General features: G+C 33.4%; 1 protein-coding gene across 6 annotated transcripts in view; it reads left to right on the top strand.

Annotated features, from left to right (window-relative positions):
* SNCA (synuclein alpha) overlaps positions 1-23,326 on the top strand; it is a 110,091-nt gene that overhangs the window by 12,322 nt on the left and 74,443 nt on the right. For all 6 annotated transcript variants that reach the window (XM_011356288.1, XM_011356289.1, XM_011356285.2 and 3 more), the window contains one exon: positions 2,212-2,354. In XM_011356288.1, the coding sequence (XP_011354590.1) occupies positions 2,212-2,354 (143 nt within the window). The remainder of the gene's footprint in view (positions 1-2,211; positions 2,355-23,326) is intronic.

Genomic DNA, 23,326 nt, shown 5'->3' on the forward strand with positions numbered 1-23,326 from the left:
GTAAAGAATTAAAATATTATACTATCAATTGATTGGGAGGAAAGTATCCTTTTTGACCCAAGTTATAATGTCTTTTCCCTTTAAAAAAGTTTTATTAGATGCAAAAAGTACTAATTTGAGTGTCTATTTTCCTTTTTTCACCCTTTTGTTTGGAATGTAAATAAACAGAGAAACAGTGTAAAAGACCTTACCAGGGGAAAAGAGTCAAGGTTAATGGAAATACACTAGATAAATTAAGTCCTAGAGAAATTTTTTAAAAATGTATCTATTATTGCTACATGTACACTGTTATTTTATAATGTAACTAATTTACTTATTCTTACAATAATAAAACCTAATGAATTATAATAAAGTACAAAGTACAGTTTACTGTGCAGTTTTATGTACATTAAAATAGATAAAGATTTATACATATATAAAGAATTACTAGATATTATAAAAATAAATTTTTGGCTGGCAGAAAATTATGAGTCTATAAAAAGATCAAAATTTAGTTTTGTCTGTGATTTTATAACAAAAAAATATTATCACGCAACATTTTCTGTTCATGTTCTTGGGAATAAAACGACAACTAGAAGCAGATAATTCACTATTTTTAAAGGAAAAACATTCTAGATGTGTTTTAAAATACGAAATTTCCTGTACAGCATTTCACCGGCATTTAAATTGAACTTTACGTTGTGAATAGCTATTACTCACTAGGAGGCAACAGACAAAACCCAGAGGTGGTAAAAGGCAAATATCAAGCAAGACCTGTGTGCACTTTCTGGTTTAGGACTCTAGGGCCACTTCAGCTTCCCTGCCACTGCCTAAACCAAAGCGTAAGCCTCCTTGTCCTTACAGACCACCCTAGCTTCCATGAACTACATAGTCTATTCGAAACCCAGTTGTTTTGTCTACACTGTTTAATTACTGGCTTCTCCCAACTGGTAACATGAAATCTGTACAATAATCATGTGACTAGCACATACCACTTAACAGCTGACATAGTGTAACTCCTTGGGTTCCTCAGACTGGAACATATCTGAAGAGGATGTATATAAGTGTAAAGCATAACAGGAAAATGTGTCTCTATTTGCTTAGGAGAGAGCCTAAGGAAGAATATCACTGAAATCCATAAATTCCTGAAGTGTGGGGGAAAAGCAGGCAAAAAATAAGTCTGTGGGGGGCAAAAAGAAGGCATTCATTGCATAGAGATGAGATGCAAGACCTAGGTTTTTTAAGCATAAATGTTATAAAGTTTAGATGAAGAAGGGTTGTTTTATTTCTGTATTGACCTTGAAATTATTAAAAGAGCAGATTCTCTTGTCTTTTGCTGCTCTTTCATAGAACTCTTCATTTAATCCAAACAATCTTTTTGTATTGGCACTTCTTTTATTTGGTAATTGCATGGAGGTAATACAGAAAGATTAATTCAGCAATTATATCAGCTAGTGTCTTGGAGAATTTTTGAAATAAGGTTAAATCTCTGCTTCTAAATCCAATCCTAAATTATTTATACTGTCTTTCTCAATATTTAACATTTTTAGAAACCTTCTAAAGAATAGCATTGTATTTTGTTTTAGGAAAAAAAAAAGTAAGTGTTCAATAAACCTCTTTATTTTTATACTTTATTTAATGCCTGGCTTTTTTGTTCTCATTAAAATTATTGAAAATCAATCTTATTCTTAAAAAATCTTTCTGTTTCAACTACCTGAAGTTTTAAGAATCAAAGTTCCCTCATAACCATTCCTTACTCTGTTGTTTATTTCTGATAGTGATATGTATGAGCATGAATGTAATGTGACTCAGAAAGTAAGGCGAAAATGAACCTCTTGAGTGAGATAAAGAATTGGCACTGAAATTGAATTAATGAAATAAATTTCATGATGAGTCTGATACAACTAAAATTGTGCCTGTAAGCATAGCTTTCTGCAAACTTTCCTAAAAAAAAAAATGTAAACCAAACCCAAATCACTCATGGGTCTAAATTTGTGATCATTAAACTTGAAGCACCTTTTAATAATTAAAAAAAAAAGTATTTTAGCAAAGATTTAGATTTCTACACTCATATAGAAATCTCTGTAGCTTTTATTTCTTCTGATTTTTCAACTGTCTATGATATGTATAAATATAGGTCTTTAGAACTTGACAGCTAGTGGAAGTAAAATTATTTTAAGTTACTGTCGTTCCATCATCCCTTGATCTGTTCTTGCTCTTAATTTATCCCAGTGGCTGAGAAGACCAAAGAGCAAGTGACAAATGTTGGAGAGGCGGTGGTGACAGGGGTGACAGCAGTTGCACAGAAGACAGTGGAGGGAGCAGGGAGCATTGCAGCTGCTACTGGCTTTGGCAGAAAGGACCAGTTGGGCAAGGTATGGTTGCCTACATTTTATGTTATACTTTTAAGCTTGTGAGATCACAGTGCATTTTCATGCAAGGCACTAGACAGGAATAAGATGCTTACTTGGGGAGGGCCGACCCCACATTAAAATGTGCTACCTTTATATACATGGCTATTCCTTTTTGAGGTATTAACCCAGATAAATGCTGTGAACATTGTACAATTATCATGATTGTTTCATTTTTTTGGAAGGAGGTTAATGAAATGAACAATGTAATAAATGCCAAAGGAATAGTGACATTTCAGAAAGAATGGGTGCTTTCATTGTTAGCTATGAATCTTGGAATTTCTCTTTGTTGGAATATAACAGATCATTTTGTGCCCACTCTCTAAATTTTCAAAATTAAGATTTTTTACTTCATTTTTTAATAATGACATCATCTCCTTTTAAATCGCATATTTGCTGGTCATATAAGAGTTTATCGACAAATACAAGTTTGTGGAAACTGAGAGACTTAAAATGCATAACAACCAGAAATCATGGTTTTAGAGTGATTTTAAAATGCTCAGAAGAAATTTGACTTTGCATTTCTTGATGCAAATGTGACTCTGGTAAGATTCTATAAAAGACACAGTGGCTTTCATTTTAAACAGATAAGTAATAAAAAATGAGGTGTCAACCAGAAGATGCTATTTTATAAACTTCACAACCAGAGCAGCAGAATGATTTTTGCTTTTTCACTGCCACAAGAGCTTCTTTGCTATACGTTGAAAAAATAAATAAATAATAACAATAAAAAAAATCAAGCTTACTCTTGTTCTGTCTCTTCCCTCTGGAAAGCTCTTCCCCAAGATCATACATGTACTTGGCCTACTCCCTTATCAACTCAGGTCTTTGTTAAATGACACTTTCTCAGTCAGGCCTACCCAGACCTGTTTGAAACTGGAACCATTCTCCTCACCTCTGATATTCTTAATCTCCCTATTCTTTCTTTTTTTTTTTCCTTTTTGCCAAAGCGTTTATCACCTTTAAAAATAATAAATAAGTTACTTATTTTTATGTATGTTGTTTATTTCTCCCTTTCTCAAATATAAGCAGCAAGAGGGTAGAATATATTTTACTTTGTTCACTGATATTTCACATGTCTAGAACAGTGCCTGACACAGTAGACAATTGAGGAATATTTGTTAAATTAAGTAGGAAAGGAAGGAAGGAGATAAGTAAATAATCAGAGTAACTTTTACCTCTGTGTCTTTAATAATTATATAGATAGTATAGCAACAGTGGCTATTTAACCATCCAAAAGTTATAATCAAAATGGTTTTAGACTAGATATTGTGAACACTGTAAGAAAGTGGCTTTGTTTGATGGCAAACTGCTCAGGGTTGTTGTTTCTACTTAATCCTATGTAGCAAGCCTAGATTTAAAAAAAGGACTAAAAACCTGTGGCATATTTAGATTTTTATCACATGGAGTTGCATTGTCTGCACAATTGATGCGAATTACAGAAAATCTAGCTGGGCTTCTAGTGAAGTTCCCCGGCTAACACTTGAATTTATAGTTGATGGTAGTACTCCTTTGTATAGACTATGCATTTCAAATAATCTTATTACTTGTGCTAATAATTATACTAATACCTATTTTTATCTGAAATTATAATTATATGTATAGCTTTATTACATTTCAAAAGGTAGGAGTACAGAAATTAGTACAGACATAATAAACCTGTTTGTGTTCCAGACCCTTTTACCAATCTAGTAGAAGCTATGGACCCTCTTCCCACAAAATGTACACTCACATACACACACCAAAAGCCTGCACGAAATCTTGGAAACCCATCGGCAGACAGAGCCCATGATTTAGACCAACTCCTTGATTGTGCAGATGAAAGTGAAATCTACAGAGGAGAAGCAAGCAATCCAAGGCCACAACCAATTGAAATAGACTGGTTACTAGTAGTGCTTTTCCATCCATTATGTCACGTCCCCAACCACTTCCTCAAAACCTAGTTTCCCTTTGGGTTTTTATAAACTGAATCATGGACAACCAAATTTAACTGGACAAATTCTTTGCTTCAAAATATGAAACCAGGGAAACATGTACCATACCCCCTCCCATCTAAAGTATACAATGTAAATTGCAAATATCATGAAAGTCTTTATTTCTTATAAAATTCAGCTTGTTTTTTATCTTTTTAAAATATTTGCTATTTTAATATTTTTTAAGCAGAAATCTAAATGATGTGACAAAATTAACCATTTGGAGATTTTTCTCTTATGTGTACTTATAGGTTTCTATAAATTTCTAATGTGAAAATGAAGCTGTTAAACCTAGAAATTACAGCATAGTTGTAGGAAAAAAATGTTGAACTGGGAGTTTAAATGGCTGATTTCTATCTCTGCTCTGTCCATAACTGGCTGGATGACCTTTTGCAGGTCTCTTAAGACTCTTTTGCATATAATGAGGAAACTAAACTAGAAAACTGAGTTAAAGCCCAATTTAGCAATAATGTTCTGAATTTCTATAATTTAAGGAAGACACCAATAACTACAAACTTGTTTCATTTTGGGATGCCAAAAATTCTCAGAATTTAAATAAAATCATTGAATTTGTTCATTAGAAATTTCAAAATAATTTAACTATTCATATTCTGATCAGAGTTATCCCGATGAATGGAAATAAGCAATTTATTGCTGCTTTAACCATTTATTACTGACTCCATTGAGAAACTCATTCTTCATTTAAGAAATATTGCTTACTGACTACGCACCAGAAACTTTGCTAGATATTGAGGTTAAAATAATAAGAAAGCCATACAGTTTTTCTCTTCATTTAGGTTATAGTCTAGTGATAAAGATCAATAATAATTATCATATGATAAGTGTGTAATTATTATCTGCGATAAATGCCATGGGGTACATAATGTTGAGAATTATCTAAAAGGTAACTTAACCCAGCTGGCATGAGATAGAGGTAAGGGGAGTATTACAATTGCTTTGTTGAGGAAGTAATGTTTGAGCTAAGATCTAAAAAAAAAAAAAAAAAATGGCTGGCAGTTAATAAACAAGCAGGATTTGAAGGGAAAGCATTCCAGGTAAAAGCAGAAACATGAGGAAATCCCTTGTGGTATGAGGGAGCCCTGTCAAATCAAAGAGGAATGCAGCTGGGGCTGGAGGAAATAAGGAGGAAGAGGCTGGAGATGTGTTGGGACCACATCGTGGCTGGCCACATTAAGAATTGGTCTTTATTCTAAGAATAAAGGAACCTATTAAAGCTTTTTAAGCATGGATGTCAGATTATAGGTTTGCATGTCGAAAAGATGTCTCAGCCTAAATGGAGAAGAAAACAAATAAAAGGGAGGTCAGAGTGGTAACCAGAGAACAGTTAGTGGTTGTAATGGAAAGAGGAGATTGCATATACTAAGGTATTGGTGAGCAAGAGGAAAGAAATGCATTAATTCAAAGACTATGTAGGAGGTGATATCAACAAAATTTGGTGATAAATTTCACAAGGTTTAGGAGAAAAGGAATGTGACAAACAGGGCTACTAGCTGTTAACTTGTAGAGTGGATAAATGCCTCTGTTAGTCTCTTGGTAGTTGGTGCCTCTCTTGATGATCAGGGCCACTGTGAGAGGAATGGCTGTGTTGTGTCCGGACTTCATGCCTTTTAAGGATATTTGGCCCATCGCTTCCTAATTGAGGAGAAAAGCTTCCTTCCTTCTTTCCTTCCTTCCTTCCTTCCTTCCTTCCTTCCTTCCTTCCTTCCTTCCTTCCTTCCTTCTGTTCTTCTTTTCCTTTCTTCTATTTCATGTTTTCTTGTTGTTTTTTTTTTTTTTAAACAAAAGCTCATTTTTATTTTATTTTATTTTTATTTGCTACATTTATCTCTTTGGCACATGTTAGGTTTGGTGTACTCTGTCTCCTTATGATGTTAACAGAGAGATATGACAACAGATACCTAAGTGCTTTCGTGAATTTTATTATATGAATGAAGCCACGTTAATAATAATTTCTAATTATTAGAGATTCAAGGACAAATAAGATATCTTGAATTTTAAGAATTATTGTATCAAATATTAGCTGCTGTATTTAATATATCAGAATAATAAATCTTCTGATCTGTATTTTTACCTGTATACGCACAAGTGGTTAGCAGCCACACAATTTATTTTATGAAGCTTATTCATTTGATTGGTATAGTAGTAACAGACTACAAATGCATTGGCAGAAGTCTTCAAGTTTTAAGTTAAAATAAACAGCAATGTTATATAGATAAAATTTATGTTTCCCACTTCTATTGAGAATAATTTATTTGCTTGTACGAAGAATATTATGCAAAGCAAGTAACTTGAGTAAGACTTGTTCTGCAGTGCCACTATGTTTACAAAATATAGCTAGTCACTAGAACATTTGCTTCATCTCAGCCCCTTAACAGTGCTTTGCATGTGGTTCTGCTCTAATCCTTGCTGAACAAATGAGTTATGCTATCTGGAATGCCCTAGTAGGGTTGGATCCTCACTGTCCCTAAAGTTTATATTTTTATAATTTTCTGGGTTAAAGGAGAGTGAAAATCTTGTTAAACTACAGAGCTACTACCTGACAGATAGTATGGCAGTCAGCTTCATTATCACATCCAATTTGGGCACTGACCAATCTACATAGAAAATTTATAGCCTCAGATACTTGAAATATTCAGGTTCATCTATTTTATTTATTATTTTTTCTTCTTCTTTCAGAATCAAATAAAGTTCCTCAACAGTGCCATTTTGGAAAAATTAGATCAGAGTATAAACAATTTTTACTATCCCCAGCACAGAAATTGTTGATTTCAGATGGATAGATGCATGCATACTCTGTAGTTCCACCGTAATTCACAAGAGGTTAGCTAAACGAGTATGTGCTAGATGAATAAAACAAAGCAGGAAAGAAAAATGTCAGGTTTGACATTATGATCTATAACATTTAAGCATCTTTCTGCTTATTTGCTTTGACTTAACAGAGCTATCATGTTTAGCTTAATGCAAATTTATTTTTAAATCCTTGAGTGTTTTGGAGCTTCTGATTAAATGATTAATCAGATGATGGATGTTGCCGTCAGCTAACTCATTTTATATTGATTTCACAAATAAGCCAACGGTCACAGACAACCTTTCAGATTTCTTTGAAGAAGCATACACAGATCATAAGTGTAATCTTAATATCATTTATAAGAAGGTAATAATAACAGTTGTCAAGATTAGTGAAATATTTTGATTTACAGCAAAGTTTCTCTTTAAATGTTTAATAATGATTGATATACTTGTCCTAAATAATTAGAAGTTTGATTCTTGCTTTTGTGTTTGACCTCAGAATTTAACTCATATAACTATTAGTTATATTTTCACCTAAACTAAAAGGTTTATGGCACAATGAATTGCTCGATTTGTATTCATAGTAGGAGCAGTATAGACTATTAATAGCATTGTAATCTTAGATCAAAGCACAATGTGGTAATTAAAGAAAAAAACCTTTTTGACCTAATTGATCTATTTCAATATATATATAATCAGTAACATTTTGCCAAGTGATATGTAAAAATCAATATTTTATGCTTGTATGAGAGTGTACTAATGTTTTATACACTATCTTCACTTAGAAGCGTATTCATTATGATGGGCTTTCTTTGTGTCTAATAATATTTTATTGTGCTTGGGATGGATGAATCACTATTCCTAATGACCCTTAATCTTGTAAGGTTGTAAATGGAAAATACACTATAATTAAATATAAAGAGATAAGGAACATAGGCTTATGGTTATGTTTTTTTATTAAAATTCGATAGTATTCAATATTTAATGGATTCTTTGTATGTACTAGACACTCAGTTGGGCAATGTGAGGAATATACAAAAGCGAATAACATGTAGATGGCTGCTGCCTCAAGAAATGTGCAGTCCAGGGAGGATGACTGACATACTTATTCCTAGGGAAAAGGAACATCTCTAGTCTTGGAGATTTTGTAACAAGTATATACCCATCATAGGAAAAAAAATGATTTTTGTTTTAAATGAGAGAGACCTATTTTAAAATATATATTTTACTTTAAATTTTGTTTAGTCCATATACTGTGAAATTACCTCATACACATAGTGATGAGAACCACACTATTTAGACATAGAAAAATAAAAAATACACTGGAGTCCTAGGACCAGTGGTTAGTAATCAGTAGCATTACAACCACACAATATAGACATGACTGCAAATCCAATTTCAGTCTTCAAAGAACTGATTTTGGTGATAGTTTTGTTTGTTAGAGTAATGTATTATATTAAGAGTGAGATAGAACTGCTTCAAGGCACACCAACAAAAAGCTTTAAATCATATTTGTGCAGTGCATTTATTACTTCATATATGCTTAACATGGATTAAAATTCTGAATGCAGTGTGAGAGCAATGATCATATTTTTATAAACCCATCTTCCTTGTGCATGTACTAACATCTATTGCTAACATCCTTTCACATGTAAAGATAACATGATATTTTTAATAGTATCTTACTAATCAAATGCTACAGTATGTAGGGTAATTTCAAACTTAGGTGATTCTTTTTTAAACCATCTCTAACCATCTGAGCCATGTTTTCATTTTGTAATTCAATGGAAAATCTGGAAAAATAACAATGTGTTTAGGTGACAGGCATAAGGGGAATAAGATGTGTTTGTATGTTATGACATACAATAGTCTTATCTCAAATTTCAATGATAATCAACTCATTTGTCCCTAAAAAGAAATAAAAAATACTCCTCCCCCCTCTTTAAGTATAGGCTTTTAGTTTTCTAATTTTCAGGGAGACATTTGATGGTATATTTGCTTTATCAAGAGAAAATAGAAAAAGATGCCCTATGTTTTTCGAATATTCAAAATATGCAAAAATCTAGGACAAAATATGTTTACTTTATTTAAAGAAATAGAAATAAGGTAAATGAGATGCCAAACATGTTTTGCATACAAATAGATAATTTTGGGAACTAGAGTTGGATGACACATCTCATCAACCTAATTGTCCTAGGAGGGGATAATGAGTAGTTCGTCAACTCAAATATGAGGTAATACTTTTATAAGAAACTTTATTAAAAGTTTAGCAAACATTTGAATGTTTAAGTTACCATTTAAATACCTCTCTACCAGGTAATTGTGGAATCACTAACAGATATTAATGAACATTCTAAAAGTAGTATTTAATTCTTATTAAGGCTACAGTGTATATTAATGCAAAGACCACTGTGCCAGAAATTATGTTTGTTGAATAAATAATTAAATAAATAAATGAAAAAATGAGAAGAAAGAATATATATTTCATCTTACCGATTAGAGGTAGAAACTGTTTCATCTTTCTTTTGTGTTCATACTAACATAATATGATAAATCTATTGGAAATTCAATTGATAAGATTGAATTTAGTTATGACTTTATGGATTGTGAAGAATAATAAGAACTTTTAACTTAAGAGAAATCAAATAGATTTTAACTATGCTTATAAGGTAATGGTATAAGTTTGAAAATCCATAAGAACAAATAACCTCCAATTTGTAAATATAAATACTTTGTCCTATTTGATTATTGAGAATGCTCAAAAAAAAAAAAAAGGAAAATGATTTTTTCAGTATACTGTTAGTATTTCATGCCACACAGGTTTTCTGGGCATGTTCAAATAGCTTTACCTGAGGCTCCAGCTTTTGCATAGTAGATTGTGTATTATTTGCTATTTCTAGGAGAACTGAAGAAGGTATGTTCTTCCTATTATGTTGCTGAACTTTGGAATTAATATAATTGCCATGCAAAGCATATAATGGCATTTAAAAATACTTTATAATTTCTAATACTATGACATATGTAAAATAGGTACCTTAAAAAATAGTCTCTGTCAAGTACTAATAACTGTTTATAGTAACAATCTTTTGACAGTATTCTTCCTGCAAAGGGAAACTAACATTTATGAGTTTGAAATAAAGGCAACTCCTAAGTGTTCTGACTGCTCTGTATCTGTGGTTTGATCCATCATGATAGCCAGCTGGCCTTTATCTTCATACAGGTTTCCGGTTTGTTCTATCATTTGATTTGGTCATATGTAGGGAAAGCAAGGCTTAGTGTAGAGGGTCTGTGTTTCAAATCAGGAACATGGAGTTGGTCTTGTTTTTTTTTCTGTACTGGATGATGTCATCTCACCTCTCTGGGCATTACTTATCTGTGAAATAATAGTGTTGGATTAAATGAGTTCAAAATGTTTCAAGTTCGTGTTTAATAGCTTAAATTTTAGGTCGGTTTATTCAATTACACATTGCCAGACCTCTGGCAACTCATTTAACCTTTCTAAACTAAAGCTACTTGTCTGTCTGTAACTGGCTAGCCACTATGCAGAGTCAGAATGAATGAAAGGAAACAATGAAGACAAAAGAAAAACAATCAAATGTAATGCATTATACAGTTACAAAATTTTCCTAAGAAGAGTCTGCATTTTTTCTGAGTTGTGGTAGATAAATGATTATAGAAGTTTTTTTCCATATTGTTGATATTTTAATGATATTTAGTAAGTAAATTATATCACGCAAAGAGAGAAAAGCTATTCCCTGAACATTCCACTTGATTTAGCTAAATAAAATGAAGTCACACTGTTTGTCTTCAGCATTTTCTGAACATAATGTGGTTCCATTGAATATTACACATATGTTGTAATTAGAAAGAAATGATTTTGAGAAACATTGGAATTAACAAAGTTAAAAAGTTCCTCTTTTAAACTGAAGAAAATCTCAGAGCCCTAATATCTTATATTAGGAGTATAGGTGCTCTCTTTCCTAATGCCTTTTTGATGTCAAACCCAGGGAGAATAGTTCTGGGTGTTCAGTGACACACAGTTTTGAGATGCCCTGAGCTAACTGAAACTGTCCCCACTCACTTTTTTCCTTCTTTTCTAAATAATGGATGGTTTTTAGATCCTGGGTTTAAGATATTTAGAGAGATTATTAGGACTCATCATCCCATATGTGAACCCTATTCTTTTATAGCTATTTTCTATAAGATCCCTTGGGACAAGGCCAACAAAATGACCTTCTTCACTCATGTGAGGCTTTTGTGCCAAATCCTGATGAAGCTGTCTTCTGAACTAGATGGGGCAGATCTAAGTACTTCGAAACATGAAAATTGGTTGAGGCATCTTCTTGTCTTCTTTACCTTTTACCCAGAGACAGAGATTAATGTGGAGGGCAGAACATTTCTCCTGCCCATTAATGTGGAAGGCAGAACATTTCTCCTCAAGCTAATTTTCCATGCCAGAACTTTCTAGAATGTGAACAGTTCCAGAGAAGAAACAGCCCCAAGCTCATCTGAATTTGACACCTCTATGATAAGCACCAAGGCCTAATTATAATCTTTAGACTTTTTATTTAATATTATTTTAGTTATTTTCAGTGTAACAGACTCATTATTTAAATATTTGATCAAATTCAAGATTATCTGTTGCCAGAGCTTAATAAGGACTCAAATTTCCCTCTCCCCAAATTCACTTGAAAGTGAGGTTGGTATGTCTGCAAAAGATAAAGGAGGGATAAGAATAGGAATATCTATGTTCTTGATGGGGTCTGGTTTTCATGCTAATGTCCTGGGGTGACTCTCTGATATTCATTACATGGTTTAAATGTGCTTGGCTGGTTCCCACCTAACCCAGAGGTTTAGGACAACCACACTCTCCTGTCAGTCACTGCCTCTATCCTCCACATTTCTGATGGCCAGCCCCTGCCTACTCTTCTTTCCAAGGCCTGATCTGGGTCCATGGGAAACCTAGAAATCCCTACCACACCTGCCTCAACTCTGAGAATCAGGGTGTATGGGGGGGTGAAAGGAAGTGAGCTTAAATTCTCCGCCTTGTATGTCAGCTCCCCATGTCAGCCCCCCATGTGGTTGTTTGCCCCACTTTGTTGGCGCTGGGAAAGATCAGCAGATCCTGCTCTTGAGGCAGCATCTTACCAGGGAATCAGACACAAGTCCGTCCTGCTCACAGACATCACCAAACCTCATGAGTCACCAGTTGCCTCCACAGAGGCAATGCTCCACTAATACTTTACTTTAAATCCCTTTCTCTGAACACTTTTTCTACTTCTTTTTATACTTTACTGATGGAAAAATAATGAAAGGGTCTGGCACTTAGACTTTAAAATTTAGTTTTGTTGTTTCGACTGTGAGCTTATTTCCCAGCAATCCTAGCACCTTCTACTTAGACGTGGGATAGGGAAGGGACCAGCATCACTCAAGGTCATAGTGCCTTCAATTGGTGTTTCACATTTGCAGCAACTTTATGTTATAGATGTACATTCAATCACCAATTATATGGTTGAACAATAAGTTGATGCACACCGTTTTTGAGGACATAGCGAAAGTCTATTTTAAGAGCATTGAAATTAGGCATACACTTTGATGCAACAATTTCACGTCTAAAAATTTAAATGATCATAAATTTAGATATAAAGATGTTCATCTCAGAATTGATTATAATAGAAAGCTGAAAAAAATTTCTAGAGATTAGACAATAGGGATTAGTTAAATGCACGGTGAGCAGCCATTAAAATGCTGAGCAGTCATTAAAATGTTGGTGTAGAAGAATTAACAGAGTGGAAGGATGCTCTTGCTGCACTAAGTGAAAGCAGCAGATTATAAAACAATATGAGCAGTTTGTACAGTATAACCTATTTTTATTTTTTAAAAAATCTGTGCATGATATATATATGTATAAAGAACTGAAGTAAGTACACCAGGCTCTCGGAGTTTTTTGTTGTTGTTGTTGTTGTTGTTGTTGTTGTTTTTAATACAGCTCAATTTACATTTCCAGCTGGGTAATTCGTTGCTTTGGGGAACTGTTTCATTCACTGTATGCTGTTTCCCAGCCCCAGGCCTTACTTGTTAAATGCCAGTAGTGCTTCCTAGGCATTTAACCACCACAAAAATATTCCCACCTTTTCCTCAAGGAAATACTGCAACCGAGTGCCTACTTATGGGTTATAGATTGGGTCATTTTGTGGTCTCTCTTTACTTACTTATATTTTCTTCAATTTCCTTTAATAAGTATGTATTATATTCATAACAAAACCATAATAAATGATATTTATATTTCACACTATCCAACATGTACATATGACTAAGCATGCTGCTGCTTTAACCACAATTAGAACTTAAAGTTGCTAATTTTCCTTCTTAGTGTCCCAGTTCCTGTTTACATTTATTCAGTCGATTCAAAAAATAATGTATCCTAGCTTAACAGGTACTTAAAAGTACAGTTATAGTTATCATATTTGCTATTCATCCATTCACCTATCTATTTATTGATTCATTCATGTGGCCCATATGTATTAAAGTCATGCTATATGTAAAATACTATGCCAGGCACCAACAGAGATATAGTGATATATAAGACCAATTTCTTATGCTCTAGGCATTGACATCTGGCTGTTAATTATGATGACTATATGTAGGAGTCAGTTAATCTATGAATAAAGTGGACATTGCTTGAAGAATTCTTTCCAATTTCCTTCTCTTCCCTTCAAGTCTGAAGTAAGGCTGCCTCTGAGTAATGTATCACAGGATTCATAGTGTCTTATTGTTTCTCAAAAAAAAAATGTGGTTATAATACACATCTTTCATTTATTCCTCTTGATTCCAGTTATCAAACCAAATTAAAATACCATTTAAGCAATTCTCTGTTTTGCTATCTAATAATGCTGTGTACCACATCCAAATTTTAAGATCAATTTTAACGGGATTTTTTAGTAGTAATGAGTTGTACTGCCCATATGAATTGAATAATTTATTTGCTCTCTTATTTTTGGCAAGTCTTTCTGATTGTTCAGGAAATCACAATTTGACTTTGCAAAAATCTTATTATAAATCTTTTGGACTCTGAAAAATCTGTCATTCTCTTACGTTCATCTTATATACTCAAAACTTTGCCTTTCTCATTGTAGTATGCATTATCCACAGAATGCCAAAACCCTTAAGCTTACAAATAACCTTTGGATGTTTTTGTTAACATCTTTGATAATATATAAGAAGTTGTAAAGGTACACTTTTTTGGTAGACTTTTTACTGTAATTTTAATTCTACCCCATCTGCAGTGTACGGTTTATTTGGCATATAAATAATGACCTTGTACTAGGACTGGGCTGGCCTTTATGTACTTTAGGTTTATCTATAACCTCTGAATATCATCTCGTTAATAGGTACTCATTTTTGTTAAAAGTAACTAGCAAGTCTGATCATCCCAAATGCTTATGGTCATGTTTTAAAATAAGTTATATTTTGGACCTACGATCTAGGTTTATTGAAACATAACAAAGATACAACTGTTAGTGTATGTATTTGGAAGTAGAATGCAGTTTTAAATAGAAAGTAGTTTTTCAGATTTAAAGATTATAGTTCACTATGTATAATAAAATAAAGGCTTTAGGAGAAAAAGTTTCTCAAAGTAACTATTATCTATTGACAAATATTCTGGAATTATATGAGGAAAAAAAGTGTATTTCTTCTATCTAACAAATATTTGTGCTTTCATTCTTTATCAGGAGAATGAAATTTCTTCCCTCCTTCACATATTCCTCTTTCATATTAGAAACTAATTGGTAACTTTATAAAAAAGTAACTGAAAAAGACTGACTTTTGGGTGAAGAGAGGTACTGGCTTATTTGGGGTGGTTTAATGTTGCACGTGTATATGTATGTAAAATGGAATTTATGGTAGACTTTTCATAGAAATATGCTTGACCTTCTCAGATTTTGACCATTTTTTAAATGCATCTACATCTTTATCTTGGAATCCAATGGCTTTTGGCAGTACTTCCTTTAATATAGTATGCTAGAAATTTGGATGTTACTAGCCAGATTAGTTCTAGAAAATTTGCCAGAGGCTGGCTGTACACAATCTATAGAATGAAGCCCCAAGTCCTAATCCTGTTACTTAAGTCCATATTTATCTAGTCTTCCTTCCTTTTCAATCATATATCACAATTACTCAACAAGACTCTTCAGTCAAGACAGACAAGTGTCTTCAAAATACTTCCCAGTAATGTAATACTTCTAACTCTACCTTACTCTAGAGAAGGTTTTTACGTCTCCTATCTGAATTTTATTCTGGCTAAAAAGTCCAGCTCAAGCCTCCATAACTCCAAGAAGCTTTTCCTAACTGTTCAAACTCATAGCAGTTTCACCTTACTTAGCTTTCTCATAGCATTCACAGATACTCTACACATATTTGGTCGCTTAGGCCAAAGCCTTGAAAGTATCCTTGATTCTTTTTCTTTCACATTTTCCATCCAATCTTTTAGATAATTAATTTACTGGTATTTTAAAATATAGCCCTGATCTTACTGTGCCTCTCTTCTCTATTGCTACCACCCTAAGCCAGGCCTTCATCATTTCTCACCAAGACCTTTTTCCCGTCCTCTAAACTGGTCACCCTGCTTCTACTCATCCATTCTAGTTAGTCTGTTCTCAACCAATGAGAGTGATACTTTTAAGACATTAACCAAATCATTCTGCCCCTGCTCTCAACCATCCAGTGGTGTTCTATCACACGAAGAATGAAATACAAGTCCTTCTCTGGTTTAAAGGCCCTACATTATCTGGCCCTCATTAAGTTCTTATTTCCTACCCCTTTTCTCCTTGTACACTGCCCTCTAGCTATGCTGGCCTCTTTGCTATTCTTCGGAGCTGCCAAGCACATCTCCAGTACTCAATAAGTACATGTAAAGTAAATTTTACTCCTTTAACTGTAGACTGTTTCCTTCTTCTGAAAGCAAAGATAAACGATGTAGTCTTCTTCAAAAAAACTGACTGCTCAGAATTTATGATTTAATTTAGAAAGACAAACTGTATCAAATATACTATAAAATAGCAAAAATATTGTTCCTCATGTTTTTGGTGCATATTAGTAATTTAGTATATTATAGAATATGAACCTATTTTAATGAAATTACTTATATCTTTTATACTTGACACAAAAGTTCTTGCTTTTCCACAATTTTATGTCTATCTAGTGGATTGTACATAGATACACGAAATTAATTTTTCTTTAAGAACAAAACAACCATTTCACGCATGAGATAAATGTTGGAAATTTAAAAATGGCTTATCACTATACATTATTCATATTCCATTAAATATTTTCTGAGCAAACCATAAAATTAGATTGACTGTTGCACAGATGGGCAGAACCACATGCATCCAATATTAGGCAGTTGGTGAGCATAAAATGCCAGAAAGAAGATTAAGAATATCGAGGCAGGAAGCTTCTGATTGCTCTCAAAAAGGATGATCCTTTGCTCCTGACTCTCCATTGCGTGTTTTCCTTTGAAAGTAATGCCTTCTAAAACAACTTTCCAGGTTTTATATCCAAACACATATTCAATGTTAATTTACACATAATGAAATGAAAAGTTTAGGCAGATTAAAAAAGGAATTTTCCCCTCCCTCTGCCTTTTATACAAGGATGACAGCTATGAAATGTATGTTTCCTCTGCAAGGAACGTGACAGTGTTCAGTTGTGAGAATGTGAGAAGGAAAGAAAGGCTGCAAACTGAGGAATAGTGTGTCATTCATCACTGCCAGGACTCATCAGCCATGTGGACCTTTGAGAGCACGGGCTGACACACTAGGCTCCTTTATTTCTACTAATAATTCAGCAATAAAGATTTCATTCGAAGCAGAGAAAAACATTAAAAACTAGTTAGATTTTATGATGTGGAGCAGTCATCTCTAAATATTGATCAAGATTCAAGAGGAAGGCTTTGTAATTTATTTTATCCATAGGCTCTACTCATGTATCTAGAAAATTCTAATCTCAGGAGTTATCTTTAGGTGTGACAGATCTTTTTAACAATAAATAAAGCTTCCATCAAAACAACAGATAAATTCTGCCTGCTATAATGTTTGATCTGGTCGAAACCATTTTAGTTTAACAATTCCTCCTCTGTAGGAGGGAGTTAATTGATAACCTACAGCAAAATTATGTATAAGGGTCACTAGTTTCACATCCAATGCAAATTGTGCATAGATTTGCTCTTTTTAAATGCAGAATATATCTCTCAGATCTATATGCCGATGGAAACTGTGTGAGTAAGATGGCTTGAGGGCTACAGCTCTTTTCACTTCCTGTTCTCAACCTCTTCTAATTAAGAGTAAAATCTGAAGAGCCCTCAAGCAGTCCAGTGTGGCCCTATTTATTCTGCCTCGCAAAGGAAGAAGTAATGGCAACTAGTGTGATGGTGATCATTCTTACTTTTTCATGCCCAAATTTGGATATTTGCTTGGAATTAATTCTTTCTATCACGTTAAAAATCCTGGAAAATTGGTTATATGAATTGACATGCCAAATTTTGTGTGATTTATTTATTATATTTTCTGTGGAATTATTTCAGCCTCAAATTTTCATTTAGCTGTTCTTTACCCAAATGTTTAACTAAACTCAAATCAGCTAAACACACCAAAAAGAGATGGCTTTTACTAACATGCAGGTTCTTATTTTAAAGTTAATTTTAAAACTTTGGTAAAATATACTTTTTGGAAATTTTTACTCATGTAGTTTTTTTCATAAACTTTTCCTCCTTTTCTTTAATTATATGTCTGTATTCTTTGTTGTTCAAACTGATTTTTAATCTTCTTTTAATGTTAGTTCTTATAAACTCTCTTAATTCTAAACATTTCTTTCTTAATTTGTTTTCTGTTTATTCCTTTTCGCATAATTGAAGAATATTTATTAGTTATTTTAGAAAATATTTTAAATGCAGTCACCAGTTAACACAGCATTAGAGTTTTTCCTGTTAAAGATATATTGTTTTCTGTATATCTCTCTGGGAGAGAAGTTGATCTGATAATGTTATAATGTACTTGGAAGATATTAACTTTTCTATGATGCGTTGTTTCTAAGAATACCATTGTTTTGTTCATTCAGGCATGATTCACACAAGTTGATAGAGTCAGTATGTATTATTTCACGTACTTATTTCAGGACCTATTTTTTCATAGATATTAAAATGTTCTCTTTTATCTGCCCAGTACAGATCTTTTATGTGATCTAGCTTAGATACACATTTACATTTTAAGTTGTCATTCTTTTTAAACACTGTATTTTGAATGAAGGTTGAAGGTAATCTGTTAGATAGCAACCAGTAATGATTCCAACAGCAACGCTGTTTAAAAAGCAACCTTACAGGGAAATACAGAACATTAGTGAGCCCACAAAAATTATGTGAGGTCCTATTTACATCACTACCTCCTTTCACATCTAACATTCAACTAATATTTAATAAAATTCTGTGCAGTGTCATACACTGTGATAAATTCTAAGATATAAGAATTAATAAGAAATGTTCTTAGATCATAGAAAAAAGGAACATAGCATCTCTGTGAAACAGTTATTCTGATAAATCTCGGTAAAGCTAAAGGAATAGTTTTCCCAGATCTGTTTTAGACTCTAGACACTTAGTTCAATGTCTTTTTCTCCTTATCAGACTGGAATCATTCCAAGCCTCTTAACAACCATGAAAATCAGAAGGAGAGGATTCTAAATATGTTATTCTATTCAGTCTTGCTTAGTACTGAAGGTCATGAATACAATGAGGTGGTTGTGTGTCTGGGTTTTTTTTTTTTTTTTTCTGTTTTCTTTTTGGTTGATAGAAGAAGGGGGAAAAAAAACAGGAATATGAGCACTGGGCCATTGTATAACACTGATTTCTTTAGTAAATAAGAATCCTGCCCTTAGAATTTTCCAACATCAGTGAGCTGTGGAGTAATCTATTGTATGTGGTATAGTTTAAATTATAGAAATTTGAGTTCTAGAAATTGCCCCTGCAGTTAAGGCTACTCTAACTTTCCATGACAAATGGAACTGTACTAAATTCCATTTAGTACCTGTTCACATGTGACCATGAATGAATTGCTTCATTATTCAGTTACATCATCTGTATGTAAAGAGAATAATAAAATTCATATCTTGGAGGTGTAGTGGAGCTTACATGGGATAAGTGTGAGCCCAGAGCTTGGCACGAAGAGCTTAGTATTTCTGGTCCTCTTCTGTACTTTCTTAGTACTCCAAATGACATTAATCACATCACATTTACAGCACTGATTAAATTGTACTATGGTTAGTGTGTGCTTCCCTGCCAAATTCTGAGCTCTTCGGAGGGAGGCCATTACTGATATGGCCCTATGTTTTACTTAGTGATTTATGACTTTCAAGTTGTTGGCATAGTGTCAAATACACAACATAGTTAAATGTTTATTGTCATTATAACAGCTTCACTGTAAAATGGGCCGAAATAAAGAATATATTTTCCATTTTATAAATATATTTTTAAAGATCAAAGTAATCAAGTGAACTGAGGTCACATAAGTATTGAGTGGCTCAAATCTACTGATTCTAAGCTTGGTTCTTGCCCTACTACATCACAGAGACTATTATGTATTCCAGGAAAGTTTCAGATGCTGTATCATATGATTCTCACCTGTATATTTGTATGGCTCAGAAAAAGTATCCTGCTACTCAAAATTACTAAAAATTAACAGATACTGACAGTCATTAGAGCTTAAATCTTACCAAGTGAAACATTGATATCAATGCAAGAATGGACAGGAAAATATTTCTATCCCATGTATGTCACAAATCAACTTTTCAGCTACTCATTAAACAGTTTAACTTAGAAAATTCTTTACATTTAGCTAAAATCTTTTTAGAAATTTCAACACATTTCTTTATTGCTTCAACAGAAAAGAAGAATCTCTGGTCCTCAGGTCTTCCCTTGCTCATTAGCCTGTCCTTATAATAGCTATTAAACTATAAAGCCTACCACACACTGTTAGAATGACTAAAATCTAAGACACAGCTGGCGAGGATGTGAAGCAATAGGAACTCTCATTCATTGCCGGTGGGAATGCAAAATGCTACAGACACTTTAGAAGGCAGTTTGGCAGTTTCTTACAAAAATAAACGTACTTTACCACATGATCCAGCAGTCTCATTCCTCCCTATTTACCCACGGGAGCTGCAAGCTTACATGTACACAAAAACCAGAACACGAGTGTTTATAGAAAACTTATACATAATTGCCCGAACTTGGGAGAAACCAGGATACTCTTAGATAAATTAATGGATAAACAGACGATAGTGTTTCCAGACAACAGAAAATAATTTGGTAATAAGAAGAAATTAGCTATCACACCACAAAACAAATGGAAGAAACTTAAATGCATATTTCTAAGTGAAATAAGCTGATCTGAAAAGGCTACATACTGTGTGATTCCAACTATATGACATCCTGGAAAAGATAAAATTATGGAAACTGTAAAAAGACCAGTGGTTGCTAGGGGTTCCAGGAAAGAACAGAAGCATAAAAGGAGGAACACAGAGCATGTTTAGGGCAGTGAAACTAAACTGTTCTTTATGATACTGTAATGATAGATACATGACATTATGTATTTGTTGGGACTCATAGAACTATACCCAAACAGTATTCTAAGGTAAACTATAGTAGATCAATATTGGTTCATCAATTTTAAAAGTATTACACTTACAAAAGATGTTAATAATAGGGGAAATTGTGGTGAGAGTATATAGGAACTCTCTGTATTTTCTGTACTATTTTTCTGTAAACCTAAAACTTCTCTAAAAAAAAAAAAAAGTCCATTTAAAACATTGTAAGTCCCAAATTAGATACAGTACTAGTATAGTAGAAACCTTATTTCACATCACTTCATATGTCCTACATATATAGTTGTGCTTAGCATCAGTAAGAATATGCATGTATCTGAATTTAAGATTTATGGTGAAATTACTTGAATTTTAAAATTTTTAATATACTCTTTCTAAAGTAAGCAAGAATAGAGTAATTAATGTTCATTTAATCACAGAAGATTGATGTACATAAGATATGCCAGGAATGCAATTGAAAAAGCATGTTTTACTGAAAGCCCTCACACAGCACTGTGAGGCATCATGTTTGTTTTTTTTCACTTCCTCTTTCAATTTCATTTAACCATACATTGAACTAATACTTATTGGGGGGCCTATGATGTGGCCCTTTCTAGGCACTGAGGATACTCTCTTTGTCATCATGCTGATTTAATGTACAAATATCAATTTCACCTACAGTCTTTTTTTTTTTGTTTTTTGTTTGCTTTTTTTTTTTTCACCTCAGGAGATTATAAATTATTCTGAGGATAAAGACTACATCTTATACACCTTTGAATCCTCCACAGAATGTAGCATATTGTCTTCAAAAACAGTAGGCCTCAAGAATTTGTCGACTCAATGAATGATCACATGACTAAATTAATGAACAAACATCTATTTATATTTCCCTGGTTATTTATAAAGTCAACCATAAAATAGTGAAAGTCTCATTTCTTTATAATCTCAATTCTTTTCCCTTGGGATAGTGCAGTTTTACAGTTCCACTGACTTGCTACACTTTGTTACAAATTCATTTTGCTATTTTACATGAGAGTAAAAAGGGCAAAAAATGTTTTTAATAATCTTTTTATCCATAGCTAGCTTTCATCTATAAAATCACAGTATAAAAGGTAATAATAGGTGTCAGTCATTGATTCTCATAAGGCTGTATGTGTAAAACATTGCAATGATTGGGGCTGATATGGAGAAAACACCTCAAAGGCTATTTGGTATTTTGCTTTTTTTGTAAATATTTTGATATGTACTTACCCTGTATCAATTGTAATTCCTGCAAGAAACAGATAGTGTACACAAATTAGGTAATTTGCAGAGACTTTTATAAAGTGACTAATTATGAAAGTTTGGCTAGAGTTAGGAAGAACAAAAGAAATAGTATAGTACTTCAGGATAGTAACAGTGGGCACCATTATAACTACTAGTCCTAAATAAGCAGGAGCAGATTCTTGGGACAGGATGTTAGGGTTGGTGAAGAAAACAAAGGAGACTATACATGAAGAAGCAAGAGCTGTGTGAAGACAGCTGCCCGACTGGAGCTGTGATCTTTGGAGCAGCATCCTGCCTGCACTGACCTGGCAGGGAGTGAAAATTGGGGGTAAAAATGACCTTATCTTTACTTTCCTACCTCCTCATTTTATCCTTCTGGTGTTCTCATTGGCCAAATACCCATGGTAACTGAAAGGCAATTGAGTACATTGATATAGCCCAGTAGTTCTCAAACAGGTACGATTTTGATCCCAGGGGACATTTTGGACTTTCACAACTGTTGGAGAGAAGGAGAGAGAGGGCTACTGGCATCCAGTGGTTAGAGGCCAGGGATTCTGCTAAATATCCTATAATGCACAAGACATCCTCCTGTGGCAAAGAAGCATCTGGTTCAAAATATCACTAGTGCCAAGGTTGAGAAACCGTGATATAGTCCATACAAGTCATCTTCCCAGAGCGTAGAGCAAGAAACTAGGGTAGAGAGACTCTTGAAAGGGGAAAAAAAGAAGAAACCAGCATACTCCACAAACAAACCAATGAAAGAGCAGACATGAGAAGAAATAGCACTGAGAAAAGAGAAATCTCAAAAATATGTCCAATAGCGTTTTATGGAATTTATTAAAATTCAACCTGCAGTGCCTAATATTTATCAGGCCACGTTTGTTTTTAGAGAAATCTTTGTGATATTTATACAAGGATTTATTAATAAAGGGTATATGCTATACTCAATGACAGTCAGTCATGTTATGTAAAACATGGACAAGAATATAATAGAAAAAGGATTTCATGACTACACAGGCAATCCTTTATTGCTTTCATTTATGTACTGTTACTGTACATAGTAACATAGCTATATAAGATAGTAAACCTGACATTTACCCAGCTTTATATGTCTGCACACACCAATATGCATGGCCTTTCTATCTCGTTGGTTTTTGATTCTTTTATTCATCTCTAGTTTATTCTCAAGAGCATTTGCTACAAAAACTGTTTCTAATATTTTTACAATTTAAGCCTTTAATCTGCTGTATAGATTCT

This window comes from Pteropus vampyrus, unplaced genomic scaffold, assembly GCF_000151845.1.
Source record: "Pteropus vampyrus isolate Shadow unplaced genomic scaffold, Pvam_2.0 Scaffold25, whole genome shotgun sequence".
Taxonomy (NCBI): Eukaryota; Metazoa; Chordata; class Mammalia; order Chiroptera; family Pteropodidae; genus Pteropus; species Pteropus vampyrus.